Source organism: Neltuma alba, unplaced genomic scaffold, assembly GCF_004799145.2.
Source record: "Neltuma alba isolate B1F8T4 unplaced genomic scaffold, ASM479914v2 tig00012167_pilon, whole genome shotgun sequence".
In the NCBI taxonomy this organism is placed as follows: Eukaryota; Viridiplantae; Streptophyta; class Magnoliopsida; order Fabales; family Fabaceae; genus Neltuma; species Neltuma alba.
In genome coordinates this window covers 450,327-468,460 of record NW_021636714.1, presented here as the reverse complement: position 1 = coordinate 468,460, position 18,134 = coordinate 450,327, and the positions used below count along the sequence as shown (strand labels likewise).

Sequence of the window (18,134 nt, the reverse complement as noted above, 5' to 3'; positions counted from 1 at the left end):
AAAAAAATTTATTTTCTGCTTTTTCTTAATTGAAACCAAAAAACAATCAAGGTCATTAGCTATGATTATGCTTGTTATAATTAAATTATTTTTTTTCCAATTTTGAGTGAAGACTTGAAAATAACTGACCTTTGGAATCATGAATTGTGTTTGGGCAACACTAATAGCGCAAAATATAAGACCTAAAATCAATCAGATTGGACGGAATATTACTTCTCTTGATCTTAATATATGACCTAGTTGTTAAGTTGATTTTGGTTCTAGATATAATACCTGTTTTTCATATTTATTAATTTTTTCTAAATTAATTCTAATGATGTTCCTTTAACCATAATCAAATAGGAGAGAAATAAAAGATATTAAGGAAGATAATTATGGAATTTTAGAAAAAATACATCATATTTTTTATAATTAATTAACTTATTTGACTTTTTTAATCTAACTAAATTAGTTAAATAGATCTTATATTAAGGATAGAATAATTATAACATAAAAATGAAAAATGAAAGAAGGCGTGGAAAATTCGGTAACATCCAGAAGGTCGCCGGACTTAACAATTGGGTATGAGGTCACGGGGCTGGAGGCTTTGCGATTAGTTTAATGTGCTGTAATTATATTTTCGATTCTTAATTCCAAGTGTTTTGTGTGCATCGACTTTGTCATTAATTTTACTCATTAAACTTAGCCCTTCATTATTATTATTTTTTTAATTGCACGGGCTTTCACAATTCACATCCACCAAAACCAGATCCTATATCTAAGAAGGAGCACATACTCCTTAATCACTAGACCGATTCTTTTAAGTTAGTATGATTTATGTGATTTCATTGCCAACGTAAGATTGTGGTTTTATTGCTAATATGACAATAAAAGTTCATAATTCAGTACATTAAACTTTCCTGGAAGACTGCAGTTTTATTTTATTCTAACAATTAAATTAAAGGCAGCATATAAAGTAAACAAAGTAATTGTGGAATCTCCATGCATACTGCCTTTTTTTTTTTTTTGGGTGGGTGATCCAGCCCACGATGACACTATTTACTTAATTAATGGAAGGTGCTGATGCAACTCTATAAAATATAATACTTCAAGAAAGAAAATTATGTTAGTGTGCATCCCTTTAGGCCTTAGCAATAAATAGCGGAGAATTGGATTTCCAAATTCTACTCATGTATAGAGTAAATTAATTGAAAAACAAATTTATAAAAGCTATTTAAGAGATTTTAATTTCATTTAGAAAGTGAAATTCTAGTCCATCTTATTAGGGGTAAAAACATGTTATATTCTTACCAATTAATCATTCATTTCTTATAATAAAAGTTACTTAATTAACTTAAATAAATTAAAAAAGCTAAATAAATACTTAATTATAATAAATATAACCGATATTCACAAAATATGTATCATTTGCACATAATATTATATTATGCATGAGTATAAGAAATATGAGAGAAAAACAGATTAAGGTTTTACAAAATCAGGTTATTGACCTATTTTATATTTAGAATCAGGGAAATATAATAATTAAAAGGGCAAATGGTAGGACATGATTGCGGTCTTGCGTGTGACCTGGTATCTGCTTTCGCTGGTTTTCATTTTCATAATCATCATCATCATCTCCTCCAGTAATACTACCTACCCAAGTAATGCTTTGTGGTTTTTAATCTCTATATATCTATGTGTGACGCTCTGCCTCATGTTTGTGTTTTTAAAGAGTTCAAAGCAACCCAAAGCTGCGGATTTCATTCTCAGGTTACACCCCATGCCGTGCGTGCCAATCAATTCATTCATTCCTTCCCTCCATTTTTATAACTCATAATTGTACGTACGACCAACTATTTATGTGTCTCATTCTTAATGCGATATCACCTAACATACAATACTCCATCCTCAATTATTATTTCATTATATGTGCATTCCCCCATCTACATCATCATTATCTGCTCTCTCCCAACTAATCTCTCTCATATATATATATATATATATATAGTTCCCCTGTTCATAATTTAGAAAACTAAGAAGATGGGTAGGTTTAAGGGATGTCAGCCATGTTAATTAATATATTGTGTGGGATTTTCTGAGAGTGGTTTTTTGAAGCTTAAGCGTCTGTTAAGATCTGTGGGATCGCATTGGATTGAAAAGTAAAGCGGAGGAAGGTGAAGTTCTGTGTATAAAGGGGAAGGGAATATGATGAAGAGGGACGAGAACCCCACATCATGCACGCTTGACCAAAGAGAGCGACGTTGGCCTCATTTCTCTTCAAAAATCAAATGATGCTCCCTCCCATTTCCTGCTTTAATTGCCCCCTCACATGCCTTCTTGCTTTCAAAAGCGCCAAACCATTTTATTTAATTAAAAACCTACCCTCTAAAATAATACCCCCTACTTCATAACCCATAGTTAAGCACACGTCCTTTCTTTTAAAATAGCTAGATTCCACGCTCTGAGGAGAGCTTGATGCTCTTCTATGCTCAGAGCCTAATAATAAGACTTCCCACATGCACCCACATCAACTTTTCTAGCCACTTCATGTTCATATGGACACCAAACTAACAAAGGGAAAAAAAAATTGAGACTTTGGTGGAGGAATCCATGATATATAGTACTAGCCCTCCATCTTGGAGGTTTCTATTTGTACCCAATAAAAGGACATTGGTATGGGCTCCAAAATCTCACCCCCACACTCATTTGGGTGCACAGTTTTCCCACTGTTTCTCTTTCTGAGGTATCTTCCAAGAACACTATCTCTCTCTCTCTCACATATGACTGCCACTATGAAAGCTAACAAAACCTGTTGCCTTGTTCCTTTGTGTTGGATCTCTCTCGCAATCACAACTTGCTCTCTTCTTGCCTTCCGTTGCACGCTAAGTTGATTCTACATCATCTCACCTGTATTAATTTCTGTCTTCTGTCATCAATCAATTGGTTCATCTATGGAGGTTGCATGAACCTCAAGTTAATGTCTTTGTTTGCCCCTTCTTGATCATCTCTTAAAAGGGTATGTACCTCTTAATTAAAACCCTATGAAATAGCTAACCCTTTTATCAAATACCCTTAAACTCAATGCTCTCTATGCAGTACCAAAATCGAAATCCTTACTATACATGTATATATGACTTCAGGTTGCATGGTGAAGGAAACCTATAAGCTTTGCTTTCTCTCATTTCCCATGCACTGTTTCTATATCAGACCCTGAAATTAATGTTTCTGAAACAAAGCTCCGTCATAATCTTCATAAATGCAAGCAAGAAGATTCCTATTTAATGCCCAAGTAACAGAGGGAAAAAGTCAAATTTTCTTGCGTGGATCTTATTTCAGAACCTGCAGACTAAACCGTGAACTGTGATACTGGTACAATAGAAAGAAAAACGAAACCCATTCATGCCACATGGATCTTGTGTGAGTTTCGCCTCTTTTTTTTTTCTTCTACCTTTTCACCTACTATATCTTTTCATTAATCGCGCAAATCCAAATCCATATATGACATAAATATCACCTTGTTCTTTTAAGGTTCAATAAAGTGTTATGATGTTGCAGCTAAAGGTGAGCAGCGAGCTTAACAGGGAGGAAACCATCACTGATGTGGACTTCAATAATTTATTGGGACAGAGACTGGATGTTGTCAAGTAGATAAATGATATGCACAATCTTTCTTATTTTTATGTGGAAAGAAAAAGGCCCCCCTAAAGAGACTTACCCAACTTGTGATTTTTGAATCTGATTCCACTTCAAACTGGGCGAACGCAAGAGAATCACACTTCTTTTGATTTATCTATTTTTGCTGGCAAAAAATAAAAGCAAAAAGCATATAATTTTAAGGGGTACTGGGTACAAAGCATACCCTGAAGTGTTCGGCCCGCTTATACCTTCGTAATAAGGCCCGTGTTCAAAATGAGGCCCACAATTCAAGGCCCACGTTTCATCTCTGAACTCTGGCCCAATATTTCTTTTCTTCTATTTAATTCGAGTCTGGTAGGCTGGCAGCTGATTTTTAACCACAAGCATTGGAGTATTTTTAATTATTTATAAATAATATAAAAAATGATTTAAAGAAGGAAAAAATTACGAGAGAAAGGAGTCGTCGAGCTAAGTAGGAAAATTAGGCAGCTGGAGGCTGTAGCAACGGAGGATCCTGGCGTTGTGATAGATTCTACATCTTCAGACCCAGTCCATAGTGAAGTAAGCGAAACAAAGGACACATAAGAAAAGGCGTTTAAAGGAATTTTTTAGTGTCGGATCCGAAACCATATCAGGGGAAGAGACTTGGAGATTCAGCTCTTTTGGGTGTTCAAGACAGAGAAACGAGGGAAATGGAGGTCGAACTCAAAGAGCTGCTAGCCGATCTTCAATCTCTGAGGCAATCGCTTCCTAATCCATCTCTCCATGATTCCCTCGACAAGGTACTTTCAATTTTCGCACATCTTTTTGGCTCATCGTCTGAATTGTTTTTAATACTCATTGTGAGTCCTCTCGTTCCGCTGCAATGTTATTGTGAAGTAAACCCTGCGATATTCGAGTTCCTGCTTAGTGCGCGATGGCATGCATATTGTTTGGCCGTTATTGTTATTTTGTTCGATATCTCCTATGCTGTTATGCTCCATTTTGTGATTGAATGATTTTTGGATCAATCCTCGTCCGTCTTTCCCACAATTGTAGTTCTCAGTTGGTATTCTGAGAAAATTAAGCCATAAGAACGCTGAATTTAGGAGTGGAAGAATTAAACTCATAATATTTCTTATCATATTTTGTTAGTTTGAAATGAATATGTTCACTTATTCATTGGCTTAATTTCGATCTTATGTTTTTAAGATTAAATCTCGTGTTGAACATCTCGCTGATCTCGCAAAGGCTGCACCTGTTCGACGCTCCAAAGTTCAGGTATACGCTCTGGACACTCTTCTACGTGTCTGCCTTGGATGCATGTCAGTTATGAAGTTCTATCGGTTCTTCCTCATGTCATTGTGTTGACAGGATATGAGCGCTGAGGTTGTAGACAGCAATCCTTACAGTCGGCTTATGGCGCTTCAGAGAATGGGTATTGTGGAGAACTATGAAAGAATACGGGAATTCTCCGTTGCCATTGTTGTATGTTCTAATATTCTCTTTCACCGTTAGTTGCTTGTAAACTGTTTGCGCACAGTGCATATATATGTTTGTTAGCCTTTTCATACACCTATCAGTCTTGGGGACGAAGAGACATGATTTTCCTTAGCCTACTCGATTCCTATTTTTATCTCAAAAAGAGTATGTTTTCTCATGGAATCACCAAAACCTGGGCAACATAGAAAATTAAATGTAAATGTAAACTTTAACCATGGTAAACATTTTCAAAATAGCATAAATCTTTATTTATTTATTATTTTTAATTCGTGGTGGTTGATTTTCTGTAAAGACATTTGGGATTCTGAGTCATGAATAATCTGGAACTAGATATTGAGGAAACCAATTACTTTTGTCAAATCTGTGATTCAGTATTGTTGGTTGATATTTCATTTGTCCTGGGATGGTTTAGAGGTTTAAGATTTAAAATCTTTCCCGCATCTGTGTGGAACTATGGGTTCATAGTACTGTAACCTGCTTCATACTTGCTCCAAGTCAGCTCATAATCTAAAAGATGGGCAGCAACACATGAGAAATATGATCAAAACGTGTGGAAAGGGTTTCTACAACATTGGGCCATTACAAGAGACGGGAAATCTAGTTCATACCATTTTGACCTTCAATATAGAAAATGGTCAATTCTCTTAAGACTGAGCAAAACCAGGGATCCTGACTACTTTTTATTTTGCAGAAAGTCCCTTTCTCTTTGTCTTTCCTTTTTTTGTCCTTTTTATTGCCTGACTTCTTTTCGCCCTGTGCAATAGATTCTGATTTGCTCTCATTCACAAGATCACAGGGAATAGGGGGTGTTGGGAGTGTAGCAGCTGAGATGCTAACTAGATGTGGCATTGGTCGACTTTTGTTGTATGATTATGACAAAGTGGAACTCGCTAACATGAATAGGCTCTTCTTTCGTCCAGATCAGGCAAGTATCCAATCAGAATATAATATTTGATATGTTTTTTATTTAATGATCTTGGCCTATTGAAAGTCAGGCGGTGACTGTGACAATAAGCCTTATGTTGATGTACAATGTAAAGATTTTATATGCTTAAGCATGTAAGTGCTTCAGCCTTCAAGAAATTGACTTTAACATCATAAGCTAATGTTATGTGTTTTGGCTTCACAGGTAGGTATGACAAAGACAGATGCGGCTGTACAGACACTTTCAGATATAAACCCTGATGTAGTGCTTGAGGTGAGTATTAGCTCTATTTGTGGCCTGAGGCTCATTGAACACATTAAGCTATTATTGAGATGAAACTTCATCTACACTCTTATGTGTTGGCGTATTTTATTTCCTTGCTGATTGTTCCTTTTTCCATGCTATTTAGAGCTATACACTGAATATCACTACAGTCGAAGGTTTTGATACCTTTATGTCAAGTTTGAAAAATAAATCATTTCGCCCTGATAAACAAGGCAGTGGTGTGGACCTTGTGTTGAGTTGCGTGGATAATTATGAAGCCAGAATGGCTGTTAACCAGGTATTAATAACTTAACATGTGTATAGAATCAATGAACTCTTTTCTTTTTGCTCTGGGATTTTTATGTTTGGCTGACAGCTAACTTTTATTTTCACCATGCAGGCTTGCAATGAACTGAGCCAGACATGGTTGGAGTCAGGTGAGCCATAGGATTTTGTGGTTTTAAAGTCACTTGATTTAGAATAAAATTCTAAGAATCGACTCCATCATCATTATCATTAATATCAATTAATCACTGCGTTACCTGGACATCAAGAAATGAACGATGTCTTTCATGGAAATTTGGCATTGAAATTTTTTGTTGTTTACAAAATTTGCCTTGGCATTCGGGAAGCATCCAAGCCATGAAAAGTAGATAAACTGCATTTGTTTTTTTTTTTTTTCCTTTAGAATACGTCAGCATGTCATGCGTTGTAATCCATATGCTCACTACTCATTTTGTAGAATCATATGTAAGCATATTCTGCCATTTATCGGACTGATTTGTTGGGGAGAACTTGCATATCTAGATGAATGGACACTTTTTTTGAGCTGAAACTCGTGAATATAAAATTTGAACAGGCGTGTCTGAGGATGCTGTGTCCGGTCATATTCAGCTCCTTATTCCTGGTGAAACTGCCTGTTTTGCGTGTGCACCTCCTCTGGTATGTGTGGCCCTTATTTGAGCTCAGATTGTTATTCCAAGTTGAGAATAGATGACCTTATGGTGTTAACTTTAGTTGAATCTGGGCACAAGTGTAGTTTCACTAGGTCATCAATTTGGTATCAATTGGTGGACCGCCTAAATAAATACATTGATTTATAATACTACATCCATCTTACAATAACCAATGTACCTACAAACATTTGAAGAATACAGATATATTTACTATGTAGGTTGTGGCATCTGGGGTAGATGAACGCACACTCAAGCGTGAAGGTGTTTGTGCTGCATCATTACCTACCACCATGGTAAAGTGTACTTCACATAGCTTGCATTTGACGCTTTTCTTCCTTACAACTTAATTAGTTTATTTGAGATGATTCCTCTTTTCACTCTAAGGAATCCGATGGCTGTAGAACTGAAATAAGCAGAGAGTATATCCTTTGGTGCCTTTTGAATTTAATTTTTAATTTTATTATTATCTAGAACTTTATGTCACTTTTATTTTGTTATTACCTAAAATTATTTGTTCCAATTTAATTTTGTAGGGAGTTGTAGCTGGGCTGCTGGTCCAAAACGCACTCAAATTCTTGCTAGGTTTTGGACAAGTCTCTCCATATTTGGTAAATGCCATGGTACTTCTTCCTCTGTTCTTGTAAATCTAATAAAGCTAACACCCTTTCCTGACTTGTCATTAGGGATATAATTCTCTTAAAGATTTTTTCCCAACCATGCAAATGAAGCCAAACCCTCAATGTTCCAACGGAGCTTGCTTGAAAAGACAGGTAAGACATTTTAATGCTGCCCTTGTTGCTTGAACTTGTTATTATGAACCAACTCATTACTAGGTCCTCCTGGTTATGCAACTATATACTTTATGCAGGAAGAGTACACTCTTGCAAAGCCGGCAAGAGATGCTGCAGCAAAAGCCCAAAAGGAAGCTGAAGCACTTTCAACTGAGGAATGCCCACTTCATGATGACAATGAATGGAATATAAGGTCCTTAATGATATTTTTCTCATTTATTCTTTATGTCTTACTTCAATGTGCACGAGAATGGAGGTGAAGAATAAGTGGACTAGATCTTAAATCTTTTAATTACTACTGTATTGGGTAAATGCACACTATGCTGACGTTTCAAGATGTCCACTATTATCTTGTCCCTTTCTTGAAATTCTAACTTCATGATGACAACGAAGGGAATATAAGGTCCATGATGATATTTTTCTCATTTATTCTTCATATTTCACTTCAACGTGCGCAAGAGAGGAGGGGAGAGAATGCGTAAGTCGGAAGAGATCTTAAATCTTTTAATTACAACTGTACTAGGTGGAATATACACTATGCTGGCGTTTCGAGATGCCTACTTTTATCTTGTTCCTTCCTTGGAATTCTAACTTCAAATTTTGTGACTTTCCTTTGTTAAATTTTCAGTGTGGTTGATGATTGTGAACTGGGTGCTCTGGAAGCCAAGAGTTCAGGTAATTCTGTGTCACATTCTAAAGTTTATATTGATACAGATGAAGTCTTACCGGTTGATTGAGACCTTTGCAAGCATGACAAACCCACTTTTGAAAACGAGCTTGTGAATAGGAAAAACCATGCTGCTTAGGGACCACAAGAATTATTACTTGACGTGGGACTCCGTTCTATTTAAGATGAAATGTAATGAGGGGTAATGATTCTGGATTTCTGAAGAAGCCATAAGTGCTGACACCTACACACTTGCATTGTCTCTACTTTTTCGGGACTTATATTTCATCAACCGTTTTTTATGCTGACCCTACTGATGTTGGTCGTAGTCTGTTGAACTATGTCGAGAAATTTTATTCTGACCCTCGCTCACAAGTGATCGAGTTCATTGGGCTCCCAGTTTAATCATTTTTCAAGTGGGTCCAATTGAATTCAGATGCAACCAAATTTCGGTTGCGATGGTTATGATAGTAAAAATTCGTGTTAGTAGTACTACTCGACTAGCTCTCTCTTTTTTGGGTTAAAAGTAATGTGTTGGTTTATTAGTTGTCATTTTTAAATTTATTAAAAATAGCTTTCCGGTTCATGCTTGCCTTTTTAATATTCATCTGTGTGATTTCTGTTTGACCGTATGGATTGAAAAGTCCATACAGTCAACAGAAATTCTTTTTGCCTCATCTCCGTTCAATTATTTGTTTAATTTAGAGGCCTCTCAAATATCTGTCCATGCATTGCAGATGCCCTGCCAGAAGGTCTCGCTCGCGAACTTCCAAGTGCTGATGAGTTTAATAATTTGCCTGCTCCTGGAGGCCCCGTCCCTGACAACGATGACCTTGAAGCACTCCGAAGGCAACTTGAGGCCATCAACTCTGCATAGCACTGCTTATAGAACTTTTCTTTTTTTGAATACTTGGAAATTGTAAACTTTTGGTTTAGAGCCCGGCAATTAGGTTTAATTTTTTTTTCAAGGGGGGTTTATTTCTTTATATCCCTTGACAGTTTTGTTGACCTCCTCACCTTGATTTGTTACTGAGTTATTTTACTTAATATTTGACCAATGAGATAAATAAAGGGGGGTGTTTAGATGAGTGTAAAAGTGCTTTTTAAAATTATTTTTCTGTAAATTGAGGTAAACTCCTTCATATATTTACTTTGTATACGGTAAAAATACTTTTAAAATCATGATTTTGTTTCTACTCAAATATTCTATTAATGAATCAATAGAAGTGCTTTTCAAAAGTTAAAAAAAATTAGAAAAAATGGCAAAAAAAGACCTTGAAAATAGAAAAATTGCAACTAGGGACTTGTTATAATATTAGTATTGATTTTGGCAATAATTCATAAGCAAATGATAACAATTTTTGTAAACAAGTTGTTGTATGCAATTTTTCAATTTTTAGCATTTTTTTTGTGACTTTTTCAAAAAATTATTACTAAATATATTCCTTTCAGTTCACAATATAAATCACTTTTAGAAAAAATGATTTGCTCTAAAATATATGTCATTAAAAGAGTAATAAATATTTGTTTATTAATTTTGTCCTTGTAATCAATGCTTAAATAAAACTTGTATTTTTTTCACTTCATTTAATATGAGTAAAATTAAAAAAAATTCAATTCGGAACATATTTAACAAATTAACTATTTTTTTTATATCAACAAATTGGTTAAAATTATTTATATTGTGGACCAGGGGGATAGTGCTTTTGTTGTAAATGTCATACAACAGGCTCACAAGCTGCTGAATTTGATGATCGGGTAGGCAGAATATTTGTATTTAGTTTAAGACTTGATCCTGCACGCAAGATGGGATTCAAAAGTAGAAAGAACACGGGAAGACCGGGTGATTGCTAGCAAAGAGAGGTTGGCAGGCAAAGGGCATCTCCATCGTTGGTATCAAATTTATGCTTGGGGTCAATAAAAATCCAAATCTATATCTGCATAAAGTCCATTATGTACAGCACAGAACAGGGCTAAAAACCGGATCGCATTCATTGTAAGAAGCAAGCAATGGTCACAAAAATCGCCCATGAAGGCGACAATAGTTGTGCTTTGGCACATTCATTGAAAGAGACGAAACCCCAAAAGAGAAAAAGGCAAAAAAAAGGAAGCTCCCTCGTCAGAACCTGGGATTGAATTACGAAAACCTCAGCAGTGGATATTTAATAGGTTTAAAAATCAATATTCTTACCCAAAAAAAAAAAATTTCTTAGAACCGTCGTCTTAATAATCGGATCAGACAAATTTACAACCTTGCCATGCTATAGTCAATAATTATTTTTGACCACACGTCAAAAGAAGCAAATTGGCGCATAGACTTCTTGGCTCACCAAGGACATCAATCAGATGCTGAAATTTGTTTACATGGATTTTCCACTGGTGGAGCGTAAAGCATTTTTCTAAGACTTCAGTTATAAGGCACATGTGACCAACTAGTTTTGCATGTTTTCGTGGCCTTTCATTCTAAAATAAAAAAACAAAGTCATGGGAAAAGAAGATACAGGGAGGATGGTGCCCTTCCTTTTTCTTTCTCCTCAAACCCTCTGGTATTGTTGGAATCTAATTAGGCAATGCAATACTTGTCTGCCCTTCGGTGCAGAGAGTAAACACAATTTGAGGGAGTGAAGTGGGTGACTTTAGGACAATTATTCATTCATGATGCCCTCCAACTAAGCTCTTCCGTGACATTGTTCGTTGGGTCCCAATTTCGTGAACCCCAAAGTCCTTTATTAAGGGGCAGGATGGTTTAGGTGCCTTTTGCCAGTTGTAGCATAAGGGCCATAAGGGTGGGTACCCTTTATACGTATGGTTTTACTTTTCAACTTTTCATCACAACGGATGAGAAAAGCATCCCGTTCCTTCTTTTTGTTCCTTTGTAAGACTACTTCCCTTTTCCCTTTTCTATGTCTTCCTGTAGCAAAAATACAACTTCCACAATACATTCATTTATTTATACCTGCGTTTCATTATATTGAATCATCAGTAAGCTTAATTAGCAAATCACCCACATCATATATTAGTTTCTGAAACTTTAAATGTCCATTGAACATAAACGCAGAACAGTCTAACCGTGATGAAAGATTGCAATCCCGTGAAGAATTTGCAAACCCAGGTGAAGTTTAAGAACACCGTCATTGTAGTCTGTTATTTGTCATGTCTCTGGATAAAATGATTGACAAATGACAAGGAAAAGGAAGGAAGCAGGAGGGGGGATCATATTGTCGTCGAAAACTTAAAACCACACATTGCAGAAAAACCGCTGAATTTTTCTTCTTCCCAGGGTTAAAAAACTTGGGCTTTGATATGCTGGCATAGAATAAATAAATTATTTAGGGGAAAAGTTGACAAACAGGTGGAGATGGCCGAGTTGGTCTAAGGCGCCAGATTAAGGTTCTGGTCCGAAAGGGCGTGGGTTCAAATCCCACTCTCCACAATTTATTTTGCTTTAAGTCTTTGGTTTTGTTTTTTCCGGAGAAATGAAACCATGAAAGAGAAAGCAAAAGGAGTGAGAGGACATAATGGGGAGTCACATGTTGGGGTTATTGTTGCATTCTAAGAAGATGTGAGAGAGAGAGAGATAGCGGGGCCCACCAAAGGATGAGACTCCCACGTGCCGACCCTGTTCCCATGGCCGACAACCTTTGCCCTACCCTTTATAAAGCTAATCCCTCCCATTCCTCCTTTGCCCCTTCTTCATCCACGCCCCAGTTCCCCTTTACCCCCTCACATGAAAAATCCATACAGACTTCTCACAGCATGAAAATATATTCCTTCGGCGATTAATTATAAGCTCTCATTTGCAGGTTTTATATTAAAAATTGAAAGTAGTATAATTTATTCTCTCCGATCTTAATTATAAGTCATTTACAAACGAGATTTTATAATCAGGGCTAGTAAATTATACTACCTCTAATTCTTAATAGAAGACTTTATTTAACTTTTATTTTGATTTTAAATATAAGACTTCAATTCATTTCATCTTTTATATTTATACATTTTTTCTCAGGATAATTATTCTAATAATGATTGTTCTAACCAATATACTTGATTAGCAATGATATTTTATGAAAGAAAATACCTATTTATTACAAATAACCAATTTAATTTATTTTTGTAATCTATTTAAATTAGTCAACCAGCTCTTATATTTAAAATCAGAGATGATATAAACATTTCATAGGTTTGGTTATGATACATATATATATTTATTATATTTTGAGAGGAACTTGAGGTCTATATATTATAAAAATGGAGCGGAAATGAGTTTGCATTCAAGAATTTTTGTCATTTATTTTTTGTAATTTTGACGCATTTGTTTGTAACGTTAAAATAGAGTTGGATGATTTCAATGAAGGCACAGATATTTTTATTAATTTTAAGTATAAAAAGCTTTGCATGTTCATTAAAAAGAAAAAAGAAAAAAAAGTTGGCCATCTTTAGGTTCAATAAAGAAGGAAAAGGTTAGCCATCCAATTAAGATTAGTTCAATTGGCCAATGGAAAACGATAGTCCAAGGTTTAAACACATTTTTTTTCCTTCCAAAATGGGTTATATGGTCATTTAAGATTACTCCCTCCTATTAATATAGATAACTTTCTAACTATCCCACCAAAAGTTAGACTTGAAAAGCCAATTAATACTTCATTTTCTATATGCTCATAGAAAGTAGGGGAAAAGAGTAATTCAAACAACAAAACTAACAAAATATTCACCTTTTATATAAAGCAAATAATATATAAGATTATAAATTTATTTTTAGAACATTGGCCAAACAATCAATTCATTCTTCGAAGATGAGCAATATATAAGACTGAATAGGACAGCTCAAAAATTAGAATGAAGTGGAGGCTAAAGGCTTAAATTCTGGCTGTAAAACGAAAACAAAAACCAAAAAATTTATTTATTTATTTATTAAATTATTAAATGCTCTAATGGCCAGCGCACGTGCGACGATCATTATTACACATCCACACAACACTCGCCTATCCCCCCCAAAAAGAAAAAGTCAAAATTTCTTTACAATCTCAGAACAATTAAAAAACGAGATAGTTGCCCAAACTTTTTTCACGCATTCCCTCCATAACGCGATCCGTTATCCCCCCCCCCCCTTCTTGTAACGGAATTTCCCGCCGTTCAAACTCTTCATCCCTCCCTTTCCCCATAATACCCCTCACCCCTTCCCCGTCTCGACGCCGGACAAGCGGCCAAGCTCAATAATTCACTTCCCCCCAGCAGGGCTACATACGTCATTTGACCCCCCTGGAGTTGTTTATATATACCACGGGGCTTACCCATCCAACAGCCCACAGGCATACGCAAAACTCTCATCTTCGTCTCCTCATCCGCCTCGACTCTGTACTTTCTCTCTCTCTTTCGTTGTCTGTTTTGATATGGAAGAAAACGACCAAAAGGAACTTGAACTTCTACCTTCTTCGCACTCTGTAGCATCGGCATCTCGCGTCGCCTCTGATAATTCTTCTCTGCTACGGTTCCGATCAACGGTGTCGTCATCGGAAGGTACGCCGTCTCTGGACTTGCAGTTATCGATCAGCGTGAGGCCGATGATGCGGCCTGGGTCGGACTGCGTTTACAAGGAGGAGAGGAGTTCGTGCGTGGAGGCGCTGAAGTGGGAGGCTGCGGAGCAGATACGTGTGGCGGCGATGGAGAAGGCGTACGCGGAGAGGGTGAGGGAGCTGACGAGGAGAGAGATGGAGATGGCGCAATCGGAGTTCGCACGCGCGAGGCAAATGTGGGAGAGGGCTAGGGAAGAGGTTGAGAGAGCCGAGAGAATGAAAGAAAGAGCCACTAGACAAACTGATTCTACGTGCATGGAGATCACTTGCCAGTCTTGCAGGCAAAGGTTCAGGCCTTAATTTGCTTTCCAAACGCTAGCTCCAACTTAATTTCTTAATTTCAATATTTGAATCTTGTGCTCACTTATTTTCTGTTTTTCCTCCTTTTTAATTTATCTAATTTCCAATAAATTAATAAAAAAATAAAGATTAACTTATTCTTCTTTTCTTTCCGGCCTTTTAATCTATTTGATGAACGCTATATATGCGGGTTTAGAGGGAGCTGGTCGAGTTCCATGTATGGAGAATTAAACCTGTTCGAAGAATTACGTGTTGTTTTCTGAAGAGGAAAGAGATGAAACTACATGTTATACTTCTCAGTATATTTTGGATGAGGATTAGATCACTATATATGCATCTGGACTTCCATAAAACAATAATATGGAAGATTCGTTTCTTCCCTTCAAGTAGATGTATTTGAGGCATCTTTTGCAGTCCAAAGTCAGGAAACCTCAAAATAGTTCACCCAATTAATAAGTTATTCTTTAAAATTACCAACGAGAAGTAGAATTGATTTGCTTGGATATCAAGAGATACCCAAGTTTAATCAGTTGAATGCAGATGATTTCTGATATAGCGTGGAACCAAAACAACATGCTGGAAAGTAAGTCGTGAGAGAATTGTGAGGAGATCAGATCAATTAAATTAGTTAGTTCCCTTTACTTATGACATTCTGAAGTACAGAAGCATTAATGAAGATGGTGTGTTGGGGGCTACTGTTATGATGGATTCTCCAGAATCAAAAGAAATGATGGTATTCATGTACCATAAACTTTACTAAATGTTATGGCATTGGGCTGCAAGAATATACCGTCAGAACTTTTACAGATAATTAATTGCGGAGAAAAGGTTGCCAAAAAGAAGACATCAATTTTCAGTAAATATGATCATATGATGACTGTCAAATATTCTCTTTTCTTTGGCCTTGTATCTAGGTTTATCATGAGATCATTTGAGATATTGGATTCTCTCTCACACCTACGGATATTAAAAATGAATCATCCATTAATAAAAGAAACACACTTACTAAAAGAGTTGTGTTCTTTGTAACAAAATTCTGATTATTTCCATACATATATATATGGATAAGATAATCTCGTATATAGTTATATACTCCTCCGGTCTTAAATATAATACCCATTTTGTAGTGTAATTATATAAGACTTATTTTATAATGTAAATTACACTACAAAATGGGTCTTATATTTGAGACTAAAGGAGTACATATTCTTCATATATGCGTTGTAGAAACTGATGAAGAAGAATATTGATGAAATGGTGTCAAGAGAAGTCAACAAAAAGGGGTGAATTCAATTATAAGGGGGTCAAGTTGGGAAAGGCAGTGAGGACGATAGAACAAATGAATCAGAACAAGAAGTAAGTATAGGTCTAATAACAAGACACTGTACATTTAGCCGTATCCGTTTGTACTCAACTTGTTAACTTTTGCTCATCACACACCAAACACCCACGATCCGTGTCTGCCTTCCAAACAAGAAAAATGATTCTTATAATTTATTTGGAGAAAAGGATACATATATTGCCGACTGACTCTGACTAGAAAGGCATCAATCAGTGAACAGGGATTGATCCTTTCAAAGGCGTTATTCAAGAAGCCGCTGCTGTTGTAAACACATAATACTCAGATACAGTTAACGTGTAAAGAAGGTGTGGTGGCACAACACAATAATAATACAGCGACCCCTATTGATTCTATTATTGTGATTCTGAAAACAATATGTGGTGGGGGCAGATCTTTAGACTTTTGAGGAAAAGTACATTTTAGAAACACAAAGGAGGAAGGCGTGAGGTCACAATCTTCCTCAGTTAACTAGGAAAGGTAACCCCTTCTTTCCTTTGTGTTCTTATCAATCTGATTGCATAAAATCTTGTGTGTGTTTGTGATATCTAATTGGGTAAGATCCCAACCTTATTTTCTACCACTTGTGCTCTCTACTACCATCTACTTGCTTTAAAACAACGTTTCTCTCGTCCTTTTACAATGACGATGCTTCCTGTTTGTTGTTACATTAACGTTGCTTCTGTTTCTTCTCTCTCGGGACATTTTCATACCCCCTCTTCTTTCTTTCTCCTCAAGCAACCATGGACCACTCCTTAATTAATATATATACCCATAAAATTTGCAACGTGTACCGTGCTTGTTTACTATGTCAACGTCAGTGTTTGACATATGTTCTATGACCAATAATTAATTCTTGTCACAACTTTTCTAGACGATATATCAATTGCTTCAACATGAAAAATAATGTATTTTAGAGGCTCTGATTATGACAAAAATTTAAAAGAGAAAACTAGATGTCAATAAAAGAAAATTGAAACCTATTCATATGTTGGTTCTTGCTATTATAATTTCTGTGACTATCTTGCGTAAAAATCACCTGAAGTTGGTTCTTCTAAATAAACACCAATTTAAGACATGCACGCGCGTCAAGCCCTAGACGAGGATTTCCCCACTATTAATAAATATAGGACTCCAATCTGAAACGTTACCTAAGGAGATTATATGATTCCATCTGACCCAGCCCTATACCTCTTATTATCATGACAGTATTTCTCGTACGTATTTTAAAGGCGGTTGAACATTTTGAATCAGCGCTAGGATGCCACTAACTCCCGCCGGCCCCTGCCATTTTCATCGGCATCACTACTCAAAGCTGTTGTTTGCCAGCAGCACTTGCACTTTATTACTTTTTCCCCCCATGAAATCTGCACATCAGAAAAAGAGGATTTGAAATATATATAGAGGCACAGTTTCTCTGATGAATCAAAATGAGTGCCCCTGCGTAGTAGCACCATCCAACGCTCAGTCAACCGTTCATAATGGTTCTGGATTATGAGTCCCAGGCGAGCTAGTCATATCCGAAATCAAATCTTATCGCTACAACGCCATCCCACATATATTCCATATTCCTGATATGATATATACTGATGAGATAAACAAAAAAAAAAAAAAAAACCACAAATCATATTCCTGCGTACCAAGACATACAGGTGATGGTCGGTTGGATTACAGTTATTATTATGTCTTTTATCATTTATTTGGTTATGATCATGGAGATGTAATCAAGAAGTAAGAAGAAGCATCAACTATTGCTTGAGAGGGTTGAAAGCTTTGAAAAAGATGGATGTAGGACCTGTGTTGTGGGAAGGCATCAAAGTGGTCATTATGACAAAACCTTAACATTTGTCTTTTCAGGTTGTCCGCTTATGACAGTCAAGGGATACTGTTCCTTCGTGGGATCCTCTCGACCTGCAGAGGTCCTTCTCATTCATTCACACATACACAGACAAACACATATGCAGGCACGAACCAACATACGCCAGGATTTATCCTTCAAACCAATTATTTCACAGTTGATATCCGAGACAACCAGATCCTTCATCTACTTCGCAGGGATATGCATCCGACACCCGTACTTCTACTTTCCTAAATTTACTTATGCCGGACAACTTCTATGTCTGGCACTTGTATAAACTAATATCATATCAATTCAGTTGTAGTCGGCCAAAAAAAAAAAAAAAAGATCAATTCAGTTGTGGTATATGCTATCATGCTGT

General features: G+C 36.2%; 2 protein-coding genes and 1 non-coding gene across 6 annotated transcripts; all 3 read left to right on the top strand.

Annotated features, from left to right (window-relative positions):
* The first annotated feature begins 4,090 nt into the window (after positions 1–4,090).
* Positions 4,091–9,793, top strand: LOC114724082 (ubiquitin-like modifier-activating enzyme 5). Of its 2 annotated transcripts, XM_028910358.1 has the most exons (14): positions 4,091–4,400; positions 4,810–4,878; positions 4,972–5,085; positions 5,897–6,025; positions 6,230–6,298; positions 6,435–6,587; positions 6,690–6,726; positions 7,149–7,231; positions 7,464–7,538; positions 7,779–7,853; positions 7,929–8,015; positions 8,114–8,229; positions 8,665–8,711; positions 9,441–9,793. In XM_028910358.1, the coding sequence occupies exons 1-14, from the start codon at positions 4,311–4,313 to the stop codon at positions 9,578–9,580; spliced, it is 1,284 nt and encodes a 427-aa protein (XP_028766191.1). In that variant the 5' UTR covers positions 4,091–4,310; the 3' UTR covers positions 9,581–9,793. The 2 variants fall into 2 exon arrangements, with proteins under 2 accessions (XP_028766191.1, XP_028766192.1); XM_028910359.1 differs by lacking the exon at positions 4,091–4,400 and having other exon boundaries at positions 5,890–6,025.
* Positions 9,794–12,055: 2,262 nt separating this feature from the next.
* TRNAL-AAG (transfer RNA leucine (anticodon AAG)) lies at positions 12,056–12,136 on the top strand. Its single transcript has one exon. It is a non-coding gene; the product is annotated as a tRNA-Leu (tRNA).
* A 1,867-nt stretch (positions 12,137–14,003) lies between these two features.
* On the top strand, positions 14,004–18,016 carry LOC114724121 (protein indeterminate-domain 14-like). 3 transcript variants are annotated; one of them, XM_028910414.1, is made up of 2 exons: positions 14,004–14,563; positions 17,773–18,016. In XM_028910414.1, the coding sequence occupies exons 1-2, from the start codon at positions 14,094–14,096 to the stop codon at positions 18,005–18,007; spliced, it is 705 nt and encodes a 234-aa protein (XP_028766247.1). In that variant the 5' UTR covers positions 14,004–14,093; the 3' UTR covers positions 18,008–18,016. The 3 variants fall into 3 exon arrangements, with proteins under 3 accessions (XP_028766247.1, XP_028766250.1, XP_028766249.1); XM_028910417.1 differs by lacking the exon at positions 17,773–18,016 and adding an exon at positions 15,804–15,825; XM_028910416.1 differs by lacking the exon at positions 17,773–18,016 and adding an exon at positions 14,773–15,363.
* The last annotated feature ends 118 nt before the right edge of the window (positions 18,017–18,134 follow it).

Excerpts from the sequence above, each read along its gene's own strand:
- LOC114724082 (XM_028910358.1), top strand. The coding sequence starts at position 4,311 with ATGGAGGTCGAACTCAAAGAGCTGCTAGCCGATCTTCAATCTCTGAGG. Across the intron at positions 4,401-4,809 it reads TCCATGATTCCCTCGACAAG|ATTAAATCTCGTGTTGAACA; the intron begins GTACTTTCAATT and ends TATGTTTTTAAG. Across the intron at positions 6,026-6,229 it reads TCTTCTTTCGTCCAGATCAG|GTAGGTATGACAAAGACAGA; the intron begins GCAAGTATCCAA and ends TTGGCTTCACAG.
- LOC114724121 (XM_028910414.1), top strand. The coding sequence starts at position 14,094 with ATGGAAGAAAACGACCAAAAGGAACTTGAACTTCTACCTTCTTCGCAC. Across the intron at positions 14,564-17,772 it reads TGCCAGTCTTGCAGGCAAAG|GTTGTCCGCTTATGACAGTC; the intron begins GTTCAGGCCTTA and ends TTGTCTTTTCAG.